Source organism: Agaricus bisporus (genome assembly GCF_000300575.1).
Source record: "Agaricus bisporus var. bisporus H97 unplaced genomic scaffold AGABI2scaffold_4, whole genome shotgun sequence".
In the NCBI taxonomy this organism is placed as follows: domain Eukaryota; kingdom Fungi; phylum Basidiomycota; class Agaricomycetes; order Agaricales; family Agaricaceae; genus Agaricus; species Agaricus bisporus.
In genome coordinates this window covers 2,042,229-2,060,147 of record NW_006267367.1, presented here as the reverse complement: position 1 = coordinate 2,060,147, position 17,919 = coordinate 2,042,229, and the positions used below count along the sequence as shown (strand labels likewise).

The 17,919-nt window shown below is 46.6% G+C and overlaps 6 protein-coding genes across 6 annotated transcripts; 4 read left to right on the top strand and 2 right to left on the bottom strand.

Annotated features, from left to right (window-relative positions):
* Window positions 1-373: 373 nt before the first annotated feature.
* AGABI2DRAFT_117451 (hypothetical protein) lies at window positions 374-1,483 on the bottom strand (the record flags this gene model as incomplete). The annotated part of the gene is made up of 2 exons (XM_006460447.1): window positions 374-1,339; window positions 1,391-1,483. 2 exons carry the CDS (start codon window positions 1,481-1,483, stop codon window positions 374-376), a joined length of 1,059 nt encoding a protein of 352 aa, XP_006460510.1.
* Window positions 1,484-1,742: 259 nt separating this feature from the next.
* On the top strand, window positions 1,743-3,143 carry AGABI2DRAFT_117450 (hypothetical protein; the record flags this gene model as incomplete). The annotated part of the gene is made up of 4 exons (XM_006460446.1): window positions 1,743-1,795; window positions 1,850-2,014; window positions 2,070-2,531; window positions 2,582-3,143. 4 exons carry the CDS (start codon window positions 1,743-1,745, stop codon window positions 3,141-3,143), a joined length of 1,242 nt encoding a protein of 413 aa, XP_006460509.1.
* Window positions 3,144-3,409: 266 nt separating this feature from the next.
* On the top strand, window positions 3,410-4,810 carry AGABI2DRAFT_117449 (hypothetical protein; the record flags this gene model as incomplete). Its single annotated transcript, XM_006460445.1, has 5 exons — window positions 3,410-3,638; window positions 3,691-3,873; window positions 3,928-4,001; window positions 4,047-4,115; window positions 4,163-4,810. 5 exons carry the CDS (start codon window positions 3,410-3,412, stop codon window positions 4,808-4,810), a joined length of 1,203 nt encoding a protein of 400 aa, XP_006460508.1.
* An 860-nt stretch (window positions 4,811-5,670) lies between these two features.
* AGABI2DRAFT_142720 (hypothetical protein) lies at window positions 5,671-6,538 on the top strand (the record flags this gene model as incomplete). The annotated part of the gene is made up of 5 exons (XM_006460444.1): window positions 5,671-5,922; window positions 5,980-6,060; window positions 6,105-6,230; window positions 6,285-6,365; window positions 6,422-6,538. The coding sequence occupies 5 exons, from the start codon at window positions 5,671-5,673 to the stop codon at window positions 6,536-6,538; spliced, it is 657 nt and encodes a 218-aa protein (XP_006460507.1).
* Window positions 6,539-7,417: 879 nt separating this feature from the next.
* On the top strand, window positions 7,418-8,136 carry AGABI2DRAFT_55947 (hypothetical protein; the record flags this gene model as incomplete). The annotated part of the gene is made up of 4 exons (XM_006460443.1): window positions 7,418-7,507; window positions 7,673-7,766; window positions 7,819-7,852; window positions 7,902-8,136. Coding segments are annotated over 4 exons (453 nt in total), but the record flags the coding sequence as incomplete, so codon positions are not given.
* Window positions 8,137-16,961: 8,825 nt separating this feature from the next.
* Window positions 16,962-17,417, bottom strand: AGABI2DRAFT_203571 (hypothetical protein; the record flags this gene model as incomplete). Its single annotated transcript, XM_006460442.1, has 1 exon — window positions 16,962-17,417. One exon carries the CDS (start codon window positions 17,415-17,417, stop codon window positions 17,034-17,036), a length of 384 nt encoding a protein of 127 aa, XP_006460505.1. The 3' UTR covers window positions 16,962-17,033.
* Window positions 17,418-17,919: the final 502 nt, after the last annotated feature.

Below are 17,919 nucleotides of genomic sequence, written 5' to 3'. Positions count from 1 at the left end.
TGACTGTGATGCATAGGGATAAGCGACACCGGTTTCTCGTTGCCGTAAAAAACCATCGTGACCTTCCCATTAATCGAAGTGTTTCTAATGGTGCAAGTACCATAGAATGGCGCGGTGACATCGTAGTGCTGCGTTACGGAGTTGTAGACCCAAATAAGTTTGTCAACATGCGAAAAGGCGACGATAAGATGGTCAATTTCCTTGTGTCGAGGTAGGCAGGGCTCGTAGCAATACATCAACCTGGTCACTCACACCACGTCCAGGTTCATTCGAGTGGTGGTACAAGGGCCGAGACTTCTGTCGCCAACAAGTTCAGGTGATCTTGTTTTCGTATATAGGAAATGACAAAGTACGCGTAATTCCCTAAGAGAAATTAGCCAATGGGTTCGACGTGAACTCCAAAGCCATATAAACAAGTAGTGTTTGAACCCCAGTTATCTAAGATTTCCAAGACGACGACATCAATCGGCTGAGACAGTGCAAAACGAAGGGTGGATGATATATTAAAATATTGACGAGCTCGGGGCGAGGCCTGATCGTAAGTCCCGTTCATGAGTGATATCCAAACGTCGTTGTGTCGTACACCAGACGGAAGATTGGAGGATTTGAGAAAGGCGGAAACCGGCCTCGATACAGTGCCTTGCGGAACTAAAGTAGAGGCAGGGTATAAACCCCATAAGGCGAATGCTTTTGGAGCCTTGGAAGCTGCAACCGAGGATAGGGTACGACGATGAGCATGAAGAATGCTGAAAGCAGCGACGCGGCTCGGTTCCGAAAGGCGAGCCCCAAACTGCCCGTTAGATCCGGCCAATTCCCAGCAATAGGAAGTGACAGCGCCATTAAGAACATGAGAGGGAGGAACGGGAGCGTCTTTTGTACGCCAAAAATATTGAAAAAAACCGTTTTGTTTAACCTCGTAGGTTGAGGAGGTGAGTGCCTTTACATGCCGTGCGCCATCAGCCCATAAAGCCACATTTCTAGGATGAGCTCCTTCGAGGAGGGTAGAGAGGCTCTGAATATGTGCTTCAGTGGCTTCAAGACGCGAAGGAAGAGTGTCGAGTTGAAGGGTAGGAAGAGATTGCGAGATGTCAGAGAGATAATCGAGACGAGATTCTATTATTTGAAGGCGTTGATCGATTTGCTCGAGGGAATAGTAATGCGCCTCCACAGCACGAAGTCTAGCGATCCTGTTGACGAGCATGTACTGCTCAGCGAGGGAAGGCGAAACAAGTCCGAAGTCGGCGACGAGGTAACACATCACAATGACAGTGGTGGCAAATGTAGCGGAGGTCCAGAGGAGCAGACAAAGGCGGGTTAGGCGGGTGATTCCCTGCTGAATCTATGAAATACCTATTAGGAGTTGACACTAAACAGGCTTGATTAAGCGTACCAAGGACTCGGGCACCTGAACAGCATCCGACACCTCCGTGGTCCCGTTTGGGGGGAAGAAGAGTTCAGTAGTACTCTGTTTGACGGGAGACATTGGGCGATGGTCAAGGACGTACCTGTGAAATCGACTATTTAAAGACTACAGCAACCCTTGAAAAAATGACAAAACAAAACTTGCCTGTTGACTTGATTGTTCCACCTGACCGCGGGTCGTGAGGCGATTTTCGTCCCTAGATGGAATGCCAGGGACTATTGTCACCGTGCACATAAACAAATGAGGCCGGATTGGCGCTAGATTAAAAAAGGAAGAAGGACGAGCACTGTTCTAGGTCGCTTCAGCCAAAGCCACATGAATGCGAGCCATTCAGGTCAGGTTTGTGACTGATGTGACCATTTGCAATACCCGGTATGACGCAGATCGGCAACTCGAACGGCCCTTTCTGATGTTCGGACACCTTAGGCGTGGATACGAACCTGCTGAATGTGTCCCATTATTTGTGAAGTTTGTTTATATTATTTGCAAAGATTCGCATATAAACAATAGCAACAACCTTCGCAGACTTATTGGCTTCGAATCTCGCTCCGTTCCCAAGTCGCGATCAAGGATGAACAGAGAATCTAAAATGTTAAGCGACTTATATGCATAACAGCTGCAGTCTAACTGACTATCAACCCTCTAGTGTTGTCAACTTTTCCTTCCTCGGTTTCTTCATAACCCTCACACTCGCTATCATGGGCTTCTATTATGCTTTATGCTCTATCCTCGTGCCTATATCAATGCTTCCCTTGATAGGTCGAAACTCTGGCCTTTGTGGATTTCCTGCCTTTCAACCAATTTGTAATATCCCGACGTTTTGGCGGTCAGAGACCCCTCGTACGAACTTTTCGGGTGTCGCGGAAACGGAGATAAAAGATTTCGAGGCACTGTTAGACGAGGCTGCTGCTGGTCCCACTACTGCCGTTTCACTCAAGAAAGCACAAAAACTGTCCCTCCGGCTCCTCCAAACCATCCGGGCCAGTCACATGAGTTGCGCTTCGAAGGACCTTCTTGTTGAGTTGCTGCATGATGCAGCTGAAGACGCTGGTCAGATATTCGCTTCACTTGTATATTTTCATTCAAGAGTTGACGCCGCTGTTCGAAGGTTCGATGTCAATCTTGTCTGCGATCCCCTCTAATTAGATTCTATTATAGATTTCAATCTCGTTTGCGGTCCCCTCTCGCCGAATTCCCTTTCAGAAGTATCGCTGACTTCCTGTACATTCTGAGTCACGTCAAATCGCCTCAGCTTGGGCATCTGCAGCTGCTGAATGACATTCTTCAGGAGTTCAAAACTCTGGAATACGAAGTCGAAACTATACTATCCAACCTTCAAAAGCTTGATGACATGGTTGATGGAATTCAAAACCTGGCCTTAATCGATTTTCATTCGGCAAAGTACATGCATGATCATGAATCTTTGAGGTGGGCCCAGCGACTTTTGGGTTGGAATGCTGAGGAGATGTTTCATTTGGCGGAAATGCGTAACTTTATGAATTATGTCGTCCAAGTTCAACAGCGCATATCGGCCTACGTCGTGAATACTCGGGCAGCACTCCTCGGTGTGAACGCAAGCTTGTGGGAGCTCGACTCCGAAGCTAACATGTATGTCAATGTCGCCCGTCTCCCTGGCGGGAAAGTTCTTTTCGGCCTTAACTTGGGATTGGATAAGCTGAGGAGTGACAGAGAAAAAAGCGGGCTAATACCCTATAGGTAGAGGAAACATTTCTTTGAATATACATGGATTAAATGTGACTTGGTCTCTTCGCGATTCCCGCCGTCAGTTTACTCTTAACATAGTGCTTTTGTTCTGACACATCACTATTTTTTCTATCTACCGCTTCTTCATTCCAGTGTCCCAAAAAATAGGTAGATTTGATAGTAATATATATTTAATACATCTGTGTGACCGTGACATGTAGCTGGTCACTGCGCGCACCGAGAACGTGACCGTCTCAGCATCGCGATCAATCAGTACCAGCCATGTCAAAAGCCTCGGTTGGAGCGGGGAATGGCCATTTGGGCCGTTATTTGAAAGGTCTAGGAATGATTACTTTGGTCTTCCTATCCCGTGCTCACGAACGGCCTGTCAAGCCTTCGATTGATGAGCCAGCTCAAACAATTCAGGGTTTCCCCTCTGGACTTAGCGTTGGGTTAGTGAGGGGCGAAAATTTTTACCACAACCCTCTTGCTCAATGCCGATCATGGGAGCGTGGCTGTTTTCGAAAAGTAAGGTGTGTCTCGGCTGAGTTTCGCTCTTTCAGGGTCGCTAAAATCTTTTTTCGATTCTGCTGTATATACAATTCCTACAGGGGATGAAAATAAATACTCGCTAGCGGCTCGAGCTCGTATTACAGCTATACGCCTTGCAGTTTCAGCCATGTTCCATCCACCAGTGTATCATTCGCCAATTCTAGTCGCTCCGATGATGATTCCCGGTACCTTCCGTATGTTTCCTTGCTTTACCAGCACCAATTTCTCCTCACTTTTTGGCAATTGAGGCCCGCTTAAAGGTTTCCAGCTCTTTGCTGACGGTGGGTTCACGTTTTGGGCTCCAAGTGCGACCGATTCAGAGGTAAGCACTACCTTGGAACTGTTTCATCGTCTAATCATTGGCAAGAATCTTCTCCCCTCGCCCGCGAATCCGTCTACACTTCTTTCGTCCCTTCATTTGGAGACGACTCTCATGGTAAAACACCGTCTGATCTTCCCTACCTAATCTGACGAAGGGTAAAGACCTTAACAGAATCGTCGCCGCCGGACTCGGGGAGATCGTCATTGTTTACTGAGATTACGTCCGGACCGATAGGTGATACTAGCGACGGTACCCAACTACGTTCCGTGCTGGGACCTGGTCAGGCTTTAGCAAGTCTTCAGACAAACGCCTCGTCTTCTGCATCTTCCTCCCCGGTTGTCGTTCGAGTTTATCGCCGTCTTTCAAATTCTATGACTGGACTCCTGTCCCTTCATCCCATCAATGGTCACTCTCTGCTAGACGATGACGACTCTTTTCTGGATCACTCATCCTTTTCCCTTCCAACGGATTTTGATTTCGGTTCTCCCGTTCAAGACCCTTCCCTTCCCACAAGCGACGCTGATCATCGTCAACTTGAGCGTATCTCCAATCAGGGCTTTGATACAGCAAAGCTATTATCTGGATTGAAAGAAATGGGGTCTTTGGCCAGCGAAATTGTCAATTCTGTGAACGGGAGTCCGCCACAACTCAAAACTCAAGTTCATGACATTCTAGCAAGTTATATGGAGGATCTGAAGAAAATTGCGAGTGATCTAATTGCATTCGGTGTCAGAATAGAGGAAGTTGTAGAACGGCAAGTCAGCTTCCGATTTGCATGCACATCCACTTACTTCCATTCGGCAGGATAATTCACGTTCAACGAGTTTTGCGGAGCAGGCATGTGGCTGAAGGTGCTTTGCATCCTTACCTTGTTTTTCGCCATGAGGTAGGCGAGGCAGTCATCCAGTTACTGCATCACGAGGTCGAGTTTCAAGTCCATCTTCCCCATGTCATTGGACTCGGGATGCTTCTTGGCCACTTGGAACACCTCATAAAATCTGAAATATCGCTACAAACACAGAAGGCGGCTGTCACGTTTAAAGGGAGATCGGGAGACGCCTTACCTGCTCATCGTCCAGGCGCACATGGACACAATGACGGCGTATTTCAATAAATTTCTGGATGAATTTCGGTCCCAATCAGAGCTTCTTTTAGATAGGAGTAAGGTTTTGCGTACTTCGTTTTACCAAAGCGCTGTTAACGTACCGTAAAAATTCTATTGCTGGATACAGTGCCCACCGCTCATTCGTTTCGGCTTGCTTGCGGAGGATTGCATTTTCCACATCCGTAAGTGTTGCCAGTCAAATTTCATAAAGCCTGACTAACGGGAATGAAGTGCTCCGAGTGGTAACTCTGACCCTTATTTGCAAAAAAAATTTCCCGAGGTCGTTCTGATACGATGATCACAGAACGATGTGGTGGTAGATCGACTCAATTGAACAGGTTCGTTAACGACAAAATCAACGTTCGGTTACTAACATTCCCAAGAAAAAATTCGTGACGATAGCATCGGGGTTCGCCACATCTTTCTGGGTCGCCAGTAGTTTGTCTCCTTCCGGATGTCTCCTGCCGAACCGAATTGACAATATTCACCCCTACTTTCACTCGGGAGTGTTCGCTTTGACGCGTGTAAGCAAATGGGGGACACGTTCTTTCTCATTCTTTGACCATGGACGACGCCATCGATTACCTCCAGTCCTCTCATCCTTCTTTGCTGGGGAATGACGCTCCTGATCTTGCTGCTGACTCCGCCGACGAGGTTCCTGAGAACCAATCATCAAATTATCCCCTGCCTCATGTTTCTCTGATTGACAACTCTGATGAATTTTACGAATTCGATTTTTCTGCAGGCTTCACCGAAGCAGATACCGAAGTCTCACCATTCCAGAGAGTCCTGGACTACATCGAGTGGTATACAGATGTATGCGCATCAGTTGGCATGGCAATTGATGCTGATAATCCGTCCGTTGTGTTTCAGGTGGACACCGATTTTATGGAACATTCGGAATGCGCCAAGAATGCGACACAGTCAGTCTTTCAAAAAATTCGTGCTCTGCAAGTAAGTACGGCTTCTTTCGCTGTCATGTTGTACTGAATGAAAAGGACACCCGCGATGTACAACGGAGTATAATTGGGTTGAGTTTCATCATCGTCGGGCTCCTCGAAAGCTCGAAGATGGAAGGTAGTGCGTCTTCAGATCTACTTGCTGATATTCAAAGATTTGGAGAAGTGCGTTAGTTCTGTTGTGTCTTACGCAGGACTTTCTATTAAATAATTTCTTAGCTGGACTCGGAGCTTGAGGACTTCCTGGAATCTTTGGAGTTTTCAGTCCGTCGCTGCCAGATCATTCTGGAGGAAATACTGGTTAGAGCCATCCTTTCAATGTTTTTGGAATCTGAAATATTGTGATTGCCTACCAGATGTTGCGTCAAAGACGATACGAATTCGTCAAGATAATTGAGAAGAAAACGTGGTTATGCTTCCGCATTTGGGATGAACAAAACATTACATATACAACAAGCGATTCAGACTGTTAGGGAATGTAAAGCGCTAATGTATAAGCTATTCGCATTGATATTCCTCCTCTCCATATCAATTCAAAGAGTCCCTCTGATGAAAATTCAATTCTTAAAGTCCAGCGAAAAACACTGTTTTAAAGTAAAGTTAAAAAAAGAATTCAATTAGTCCTTCAAAGTCTGCATTCGGCCTACCGATATATCAATGCGGCCACTCCATTTGTGACCCTCGATATGATCGCTCCACCAACAAAAAAAAAAAAAAAAAAAAGTGACCCTCGGTATGAGAGTGTGGCGTTGAAACCCTCGGTATGAGAGTGTGGCGTTGAAATCACATCCCAGCTAGATCTTAGCGGAGCCTTTCTCGTTCTTTGACAGCTGACGACCAGTCATTACTATATATACCCGCGTAGTAAGGGTCAGCTTTGCGGGTCGGCTAGAAGTAGTTTCGTTCAACAATATAGAGATGTATTTTCCACCCCTGGAAAAATGCTTTTTGCACTTCCCGCGGGACTATCATCGCCGCTATATCTCTTATGCTCGAAAATCTCCGTTGCGCTAGGAGTAACCAATGAGGCCCTCCTCTTCTTTGTGTCTCATATGCCAGACGCCCAAGAAATGACTATTTGGCCTTCCTTGGCCTTTGCTCATAAATGATCTCCGCAGCCTTCAATTGGGAATTGACTAGCCATTCACGCTGTCTACCTTTTGCAAGGCGGCGCCAAGCTTTGGCCGTAAGGTGATCCGATGAACCTTGCTGGAAGCTAGTGTCACGGAAAATACACTATTTCTTTCTCAGGAATCTAACCCTGCGCTAGTACCATCATATCACCCCTTGTGTCGGTTCTTTACTTGTGGACCCACAAGACTACTGTCACTCCTGCTCCCAACACTCGCAACATGGATCGATGGTCAATCGTCGTACTAGGCGATGGCGATGTCGGCAAGACTGCCATATCCGTGAGGGTAATTACCTTGTACTTTCTCTCCGTCCATCTAGTTAATTTCTACCATAGTTCACTTTGGACGAATTTGTCAGTACGTCACTTTTGTGCCTCCTTGAGACGATGTGGCTTACTTGTTCGTTCCGTCATGAATCTTTAGAGGTAAACCCTCTCTTTGAGCCAGGTTTCGCCTTTCTGATTCTTTTGTTAGACCTATGACCCCACAGTCGAAGACACATACAGGAGACTGCTGCAAGTCGACGACCGCCCATGCAGCGTGGAAGTCATTGACACTGCTGGACAAGGTAAGTCATCCTGACATACATTTCCTTCTCGAAACTCATCTGGTTCCTGTAGAGGATTACGAAACTCTTAGGAACCAGTGGATTCGGTGAATATCAAACACCTTTTTCTGCGCATGCTGGCTTACATTTCCAAAGTGAGGGCGACACATTTATTCTTGTATATTCCGTCACATCACGAGAGACATTCAAACATGTGGGGAAGTACTTTCAGTCGATATGCCAGGTCAAACGCGGCAATGCGGTCTTCGTGCTCATTGGCAACAAGTCCGACCAGGATTCCGAGCGCGAGGTATCCAGGGAAGAAGGTATCGCACTGGCGAAGCTACTCGGCTGCGAATTTTTTGAGACATCAGCCAAAACTGCCCAAAATGTTAATCGCATTTTCCAAGAGTTGGTCCGGGTCCTTCGACATGGGCGGATCACACGAAGGGAAAATCAACGCCTACCTGATAGGAATGAGAATCTATTCTCGCGATTGATGTGCCCTGTAGCGGGTTTTTTTGTGGGCACCTTAGGCAGTTGTTTTGTGTGATTTTTTGTGTAGATGTATAATTGTATATGTATAAATATATAAGTATATATACACACATATATATACATATATACGAAATCTGAGTCACGTGTTGTGAAAAGTGTGGGAATTTTCGATGGATAAGCTTTCTCCCCTTCCATGAACACCTAGCTCATCCTGTTGTCGATGGATTGGAAATGGTCTATCCGACCTTTCATCCTTCTATGGAATGGCCTTTTTTGCCTTCCATCGTACTGCAGATGGCCCCTCTTGCCTCTGCATTTCAAACTTGCGGTCCTCTCCTAAAGGTGGGTTGTCCGTCATCCATGGGTGTGCTGTAGCCATGCACTAATGCCCCGCCCTGCGCTTCAAAATCAGAGGTTCTGGATGACTATCAAGGCTGACCACAGCCAGTCCAAACTCTTTCTGTCTCACAAGGTGCGCCATTCACATGCCCTACTTACAACTTGCTGATGAACGACGAGTTCTCTCCCTACAGCCTTGGTCTGTGGTATGTCGTAGCTTGGTTGCCTGTGTGATTGACAGTTTTCTTGGTTAATAACGGACTATGTCGGTGCCGTAGTGACGTGGGTCTGGCTGAGTTCACGTAAGTCACTTTTTGACTGGCACCTACTCCTCTTGACATGACTATCTCGCTGTTCATAGTCCAAGTTTCGCTTTTGATGAATGAGGAATGGCTTCTTGGGCCTTCCTGTCGCCTTCTGTCTGCTCTTTCCTAGAATGGTCGTTCCGGCCTTCAATAGTGCCCTCGATGAGCCGCTGCGCTGTCTATGTAAAATTCACAATCTTTCTCCAACATGATCGCTTTTCACAACTTGTTTTGGATACGCGAGTCTTTGGAATATCATGACCAATGCATTTTGCAACGGACAATCAACTACACAACCGGTAAGAACGGCTTCAATTTTGCTTTCTAGGGTTGAGATTTCTAGGCTTGCTTGATCGCTTTACAAGATGGGCAGAGGGTATAGAATCTTTTTAATGTTCACAAAAATTTCGACCGATATTACTCGATTCACAACGTCACAGGGATCCATAAAGTTGTCTATTGTGTTCGACAACGGTGTTCAAGTGAGTTTATCCGATTTAAGCTCCGTTGTGTAATTCTAATGTAGTGTATACACGATTCATAAGATCATCGAGTTTAAGGAAAATCGTGTGCCTTGTGGCGCTCAGGGGGATTTGGCCGAGTTGGCAAGCTTCCGACAATCCTGCAGGCGCTTTCGTACTTCCGCCGCAAATCCATCTCACTGTCTCACCCCTCTGCATATTTCTCGTCGAGCTCAAAGCACTGGTATTTTTTCGAGTGACCCAATGTCCGAGTCAGTTTACTCCGTTGGCGGGTGGAACACAGCCACTCGAATCGATTAATTCACGATTCGTTGCTTGACTTTCGATTCTTCGGCATTTTTGAATTTCGCGAGATAAGTGGCGTGTCCAATTTCCGATTTCAGTATCTGATGTGATTTTCATACCCAGATGGTAGACGATTATCGATATGAGCGTCAGCTTTTGCGTGGAACAAATCACCAAATCCCGATTTCGGAATGTTTGCGAGTCATATTGGTGCTGAGATCTCGCTTGAAGTCTGTCTCCATTTTCACTCGAATTCACTTATCGTCGTTATTCATTTCAGCCACTGCAGGACTCTCCCAGCACCATGAACGGACGTACGATCCGCGGAGGCCAACTACTTTCCCGGCTGAACAAGACAGCCGGCGCCCCCACGATGACCAACGCGCGTGCAGGCTCCTGTACTCGGCTTTGATCATCGCTCGCACAATGTCTAGGTAGTCTTACACCCATGCTGCTGCGTACACTTTAACTTTGCTTTCAGCCTTTGCCGGACCTCAATGGTTCCCAATCTCATCGTCGCCACCGGCCGTCTTTCCCTGCCGTACGTCCGTTCCGCTTCTGTCAGAAACAGCGCAGGCTCCTTCACACTCGTCCCTAGTTGTGACTTATCTTCAGTCATTTTCTCGTGACAGTATCCTCTTTAAAACCACCATCACCGATGCGCATTATGCGGAGTGGGACGAGAGGGGCTTCAAAATACTCGGAAGTCTCGGAATTTCGCCGACGCTCAGGTCGATAATCATCCGCAATATGACTCAATGGATATCGCATCAACAGCTGAAATTACCACCGGACATGGAGGTCTTTCACCGACGACTTAAGCTTGTGGTACCGGGGCAGCACCTTGCCGCACTCGATAGCTTCTCCATCCGGTGGCCTATCATCCCGACTGCTCAACATGCCTTCACGCAGACCTTTGCCCTCTGCATCACCTTGGGAAGCTTCCCCGTCTGACTAGTTGCGCCTTTGGTGCCCTGAGCTTTTGGGATGCTCGAGTGCAAATAGCTCGCCAGAGCACTGAATGCTAGCGTCCATTCAAGTAGGTCACGAGTGGGTGTTTGTTATGATTTTGATTGTTATGTTTTTCAAGCCTTGCCATTACTGCATGAAAGATCTATCTCATTGACGCCTTCACGTCCCTGGAATCAGCAGCCCGTCCGCTGTGGCTCATGGATAAATGCTTCATTCCGCTTGATAATTCCGAATAATTTTGAGATATCTACCCGGTTCACACACAAACTGTGACCTCAATTGCGCCCCACATACCCATCCCTTCGCTAGCGATCAGCATCATGGCCGCCTTCGTTCATTGTGAGCCCGTATCCCATATACTTCAGTGTTATTACGAGGCAACTGAGGCCGGCACACTGAGCAGCCTTCCATTAAGAACACATAACCAGCCCACTCCCCGAAGGTGCTCCCCTCGTTTACGTCTCATGTCTTTGGTGGGAACCTTGCAACTTACTATCGCCCGGCTTGTGAGTTCACGGAGCCTTCTGTTACCCAAGCTTGACCTAAATCTTAGTTATACAGCTTGTTTGCACAGATCTTCCAGTAGCAGCCACGGAAAGTGCAGGAAAGGAGAAGGAGAGATTGTGTGCCATCGATCATTCGGAATCAGCCAGCATTAACGCTCGTCGCCAGTCCTGCTTGTTGGGTAGAATGCAAGATACTCACGCTTTGATGGGATGGCGATGCTCGTCCGCCCTGGGCGAATAATCGCTTCATTAGGAGCTTTATTTACGAGTAAAACGCATGACTTCATCAAACGCTCGTCGGTGACGGTCTACTCCGCATCGTCACCTTGGCCAAAGCCAGTGTCGCGCCATCCTTCGCTTTTGCTTGATACCGCTTGACCGGCCCATACGGCTTCGTATCCCCTTCCTTGCTCTTTTCCGGGGAGACACTTCGGGTCTCTGAGCCAGGAGTTTAAAGGCTACTGCGCTTGAGCTTTGTCTATATTTCCCCTGATTGGCGCACGAGTTGCTGAGGTACCTTAGTCTACCCATCAAATTAGGCGGAGGAGGTAAAGGAATCCGCTACTCATGGCTGATTTCCTCTTCTCGCACCTTTCTTCATTCCTCGTCCTCATCTCAACTTTCCCGGCGACCTCATGAATTACTTGTTAGGGCGACTGTGACTGAGATGTCACAGGTCACACCTGAACTTAAGAACTATAGAGGAAAGTGACAAAAGTTATATTAGGCGTGAACCTAAGAGAACTCGACAGAGTCTTCTACAAGTTTCTACCTACTTTATATACCTAGACTACGGCGCACAGACCAACTACCCTAGGTAACTTTATTTATATACTGACATGTGAAAAGAAGTACGTATGAGAAAATAAACTAATTATACATTTGACATGAGAAAAGAAGAGTGGAGTAAGAAGTAAGTAAACACAAGTACATTGATCATAAAAACGTCAACAACACCAAACAAACCATAAAAGTGTCCACAGGTACAAACAACTATCTAAGGACGTAACCTTTCGTACCAATCCCTGCCGAAGTATGTTGCCATTACTTCTCCACACGGGCACATCGTAAAGAACCGGACCGGTTCCCAACGACGGAAGTCCGGGTTATTCCATCGCTGCAACATCCAGGGTCTCTCCAATACTTCGTCCCACATTATCAACGTCACTCTTCCACACACTACGCACCTACGATCCTCTAACCTCCATCCGTCTGGTCGGGGTTCTTTTCCGATAGCCACCGCTGCTCTCCTCCACTGTACTTGCTCCGCATGGTTCGGAGGTAGGAAAGAAAAGATAAGATCAATGAGCTCAATTGGTAAATCTGTAGCTTGCGCCATTTTAGCAGTATGCCGATAGTTTAGCCTCCGTCGAACTGTAGCAGCAGAGGGAAATTATTACATAATAAAATATGTGACAGATGTGACAGCGTGACGCCGTGACATTCTGGCAAAGTTCTAACAGTACCCCCTCCTTAAAGTCGGCTCCTCCGGAGACGACCCTTCAAGACCTCCACGTTCGCCAATTTCGTTCCAACTTCTTAAGATATTCGGCATCAAACTGTTTGTCATCCCATCCGAATAAAGTCTTGGCTGTAAATCGATTAGGTAGTTCCCTTTCTTGGAACCCGGTGTCACGTAGAACGTGCTGTATCCTATTGAGTTCCCCATAGAGTTGGTGGAATTCAGTAATCAATTCTTTGGCGTTAGCCAAGTTTTCCTCGGGTTCCCACGAGTCTGCTTCTGCCGTATACCCTTTCCATCGTACTAAGTACCGCTTCTTTCCGCGGAGCCATTTGGCGTTAAGGATTTTCTCCACTTCCCACTCCTGTTCTCCTTCTATTTCTACGGCCGGTGCCGGTCTACTTCCTTGTCCATCCACTTGTTCTCGATATAGTACTATTCGGCTGACGTTAACCACCGGATGAATCCAAATAGATCGGGGAAGATCTATTTCCACTGCGTTGGGGGAAATGATCTTCTTGATGGTATATGGTCCGATGAACTTTTCCGTAAGTTTCCGGGTAGGTCGTCCCTGGATTTGAAGGTCCCGGGTAGCCAATAGAACTTTATCTCCTACTTTGTACTTAACCGCTTCTCCTCTGCTTCTATCCGCATACCTCCGCATGTCGTCTTGTGCCTTTTTTAGGGCCGCTTGAGTTTCCTCGTGTTGAAGTTTCATGCGGTCCGCAAAGTCCGCTGCCGCCGGGTGATTGCCTTGTCGTCGAAGATCGAAGCCAGTTCTTGGGTGTCTTCCTACGTTGACCATAAATGGAGTTTCCTTTGTTGATGATTGTTCTTTATTGTTATAGGAAAACTCTGCCGTTGCTAGCCAATCAGGCCAATCAGTTTGTCTGTGATCAACAAATGATCGGAGGTATTGCTCTAGTTCTTGATTGGTTCGTTCGGTTTGGCCATCCGTTTGTGGGTGAAACGCCGTAGATAACCTAGTGTCGATTCCCAACATTTTATTCAACTCCTTTGTAAAGTCTGCAGCAAATTGCGGTCCCCTATCTGAGATCACCGTTTCTGGTAATCCATGCAACTTCCATACGTGATCCCTGAACAGCTTAGCTAGTCCTAGCGCTGATGTCGTTTCCGTAGTTGGGATGAAGTGAGCCATTTTACTGAATCGATCACACACTACCAGAATTGAGTCCATTCCCTGTGACTCTGGTAATTTTACTATGAAGTCGACGGATACGTCGGCCCATGGTTTGGTGGGAATAGGGTTCGGCATTAATTTTCCTGCCGGCGGTGTTGGTCGATTCTTGTTTCGTTGACATTGGTCGCATCCCTCTACGTACTTCTGGACTTGCTTAGTGACGCCTGGCCACCAGTAATTGCGTGTTACCATTTCTACTGTCTTCCATTGTCCTCCGTGTCCAGCAATGGGAGTATCGTGATGTAGTCGAATGATCTTGGTCCTTAACGTCTCATCTTTCGGCACATAGACTTTTCCTTCCTTCAGTACTAATCCCTCCTCTAACTTCCACTCGTCTCCCCTCAATGACTTCACCTTTGCTCGTTTCATTTCTTCTACCGCTTTTACCACATCATCTTCTCTTGCTTCGGATTTTCTGATTTCCTCTAATATTCCTTCTTCCTCGGCATTGATTAACATATGACCTTCTTCCATTGCTCGAATTGCAAAGTATTCTGGTTTTAACAAGGTTTGATCTTTGTTATCATCCTTTGTTCCTTGTTCGAAATCAGGTCTTCTGCTCAAAGCGTCTGCCTTCCCCATTGTTTTTCCTGGACGGAACTTTAATTCGAAATTAAATCTAGATAGATATAAGGCCCATCTGGCCTGTCGTCGATTTAGTTGTTGGGCTTTCGCGAAGTATTCTAGATTGCGATGATCTGTCCAAATTTCGAACTTATGTTTCGCCCCTTCCAGGAAATGTCTCCATTCTTCTAAACACCGCATAATCCCCAGCATCTCCCTATCGTGAATGTCGTAGTTTCGTTCCGTCTCCGTCATTGATTTGGAGATGTATGCTACCGGTCTCCACTTTCCGTCTTCACATTTCATTGCTAACTCTCCGCCTGTGGCGTAAGCCGATGCATCAGATTCCACCTTTAGCTCTTTATCCAATTCTGGGGCTACTAGGATTGGATGTGATGTGAATCTTGCTTTTAGCGTACCAAAGGCCTCCTCTTCTTCATCTCCCCAACTCCATTTCTTGTCTTTTTTAGTCAATGCGTGTAATGGTTTTGCAATACTGGCGAATTTTTCAATGAACCGTCGATAGTAATTTGCCAGTCCCAAGAATTTTTGTACATCTTTAACGCATTTTGGAGTCGGCCACTCTACTACGTCTTTCACTTTCCTTTCCTCCATCTTGATTCCGTTTCTCCCTATTATACATCCCAAAAACCCCATTTCACTTCGTTTCCATTCACATTTTTCTGGTTTTGCAAATAAGTCATTGTCCATCAACCTCTGCAACACTTCTTCCACCACCTTATCATGTTCTTCTTCGTCGTCTGTTCCTATCAAAATATCGTCAATGAATACAGCCACTTTTCCAGTATTTACTAAGTCCCTAAAAAGTTCGTTCATCATAGTCTGAAAAGTAGCAGGCGAATTTGTAAGTCCAAAAAACATAACAGTGGGTTCAAAGGCCCCCATGAAAGTAGTAAAAGCTGCCTTCCACTCGTCTCCTTCTTTTATCCTAATGTTATTATAACCCCATCGTAAATCTATCTTAGAGAATAATCGTTTACTACCCATAGTGTCTATAAGTTCAGAAATTAAAGGTAAAGGATAATTGTTCTTAATTGTCCAATCATTCAAAAATCGATAGTCCTGTACCATCCGCTTCTTTCCATCTTTCTTCGGCACAAAAAATACCGGTGAGGTTTGGGGAGATTTCGAAGGCCTAATATACCCCTTTCGGAGTTGGTCCTTGATGAATGCTTGGACTTCTTCTCTTTCGTTTGGCGATAAGGGGTATATTTTCCCTTTCTTGGGTTTGAAATCTTCCTTTAATTCGATAGCATGATCCCATGGTTTCCTAGTAGGCATTCTTTCTGATTCCTTTTGTTTGAATACTTTAAGGAACTTGTGGAACCGTCTTGGTACCACTTGCTCTACTGAGTCTATGCTTCGAATTTCTTCTTCTTCCGGCATCTCTTCTGTCATTCCTCTTACCCACATCTCTAGTTGTCCTTCTTCCTCTCTACTTCTATTTTTCCTTTGGGCGCTTATTCGTTTAGGACGTACCTGTCCAGCCCCCGCTTGTCCCGCGGTGGCTGTCTTGCTGTTATCTTCTTCTAGACGTTCTGCCTTTTCCCCATTTAATCGGTCAGCCACGTCACCGGGTGATTGCGCCACCCCTCAGCTTTCTCTTTGGGTTGTTGTGCCAACCCCTCAGCTCCACCATTAGCACGCCTGTTACGTGCCAATTCCCTGGCGAATGCCGCCTCGACTCCTAGTGCGATTCCTTCGATGATGTTCCTGGGAGTGGTGAATCTCCCTACTGCCTTGTTCACCCGTTCGTATCTTTCTTCCTCATCTCTGATTTCTTTTTGCTCCTCTTCATACGCTTCTATCTTGGCCATAGTTGGCCCTTCCTCTTCGTCATCACTTCCTTCATATGGCATTCCAAACTCGTCTAAGGCTATTTCCTCCATTGCTGGGCATTTGTGTTTGCTCAGCAAATGTTCCGACGTTTGGGTTCCACACTCCTCGCATCTATACTGCAACACCGTTCCCCAATTTGATTTCTTTGGGAAGGAAACTAATTTCCAACCTGCATATTGTTTGTGTGACATGTCAGGCTTTTCCCTCTTTTCTTCCTCTCGCGCTTCTTTCATCAACTGCCTTGTGGATTTCTTTGGTTCCTCCATCCTTCGTATTTCTTCTTGTTTTTCTTTTGCTTTTCCTTTATCTTTGTACCCACACCCGTCTGGGCACCTGGTCATCTTTACCTCTCCTTTCTCCCAATCAATTTCCGGATTGTGCATCTGTAACCAAGGCATTCCTAATATGACCTTATTTTTTCCTAGGCCGCATATCTCGAAATGTACTCTTTCTTTATGTCCTTTGTAGTACACGTTTGCCACTACTCGGTGAGTTACTGCCCCAGATGCATTGATCGTTCCATCAATGTTTTTGACCGGGATTGGTCTTTCTAAAGGTTCCAACTTGAACCCTTCTTCGTCCGCGAACGTCTTATCCATAAACATCCCCGTTGCTCCACTATCCAACAACGCCTGTACTCCTACTCCATCATGTGTGTCCAACTTCTCCACTCCCACGTTCAGCTTAATTTCCCTTAAAGGCCGAATTGTCCTTACGAGGAAATTCTCCTCTTGTACAGTGTCACAAACATTGATTTCGTTACATAGTACATCGAATTTGTTGTAGGAAGTCCAACGAGGAGACTTGGCTTCCTTTACTCTTTTAAATTCTTCTGCTCTTCCTCGAACATCCTCTTCCAATAGTCCCGCTGCTCGTCCACATCTAACGTTCGCACATCTCGAGCCGGAGCCTTGCTCCAGCAGTTCTTGGCCATATGCCCCAATTTCCCACACTTGTAACATTTGATAGGACCTCGACTGGGCCCTGCTGCGGTGTCGACATCCATCGCGTTGGGATCTCGACGTTGAGGCTGAGGCCTCACGAAAGTGTTGTTTGGGGTATGGGTTCGTATTTGGGGCTTCGCTTGCCCCCGCCGATAGTAGTCTTCCTCCGCCTTCGCCTGTCTCCACTGCCTATCCAACTTCATGCTCCTCTCGTACCAACTCCTGATGGTAGTTGGTGGGTTCTCTGATTCCATCAACGCCTTCCTGATCCTTCCAGACAAACTTCTTTTGAATTCTTCGATGAGGGCTCGTCCCTCATATCCACTATCCCGAGCGATTCGCTTGAACTCCTGCACATGCTCCTCCGCACTTTTACTTCCTTGCTCAATCAACCTCAACTTTCCTACTGCTGTACTCTCCTCATCCGCATCTCCGAAATTGTTCCGCAAACTATCAAAAAGCTCCTCCGTGTGGGCTGGAGCTTCTTGTTCGCCGTTTTCAATCATCTCCATGATGTTCTCCTTCCAAGACTCCGCCGCTCCTCCTTGTACATACGATAGTATCCACGTCATCTGATCCCCTTGTAGTCTTCCTACCATTTTTAAACTTAGATAAATTTTGCACGCCGTTATGAAGCCACTCAGCTCCTTTCCGTCTCCTGAGAATATCTTTGGTCTTGCCACATCGATTGGTGGCGCTACTACTTGGACGATGGGGGTTTCTCCATCGTCCCCTGGTGGACCTTGTGGGCCTGGT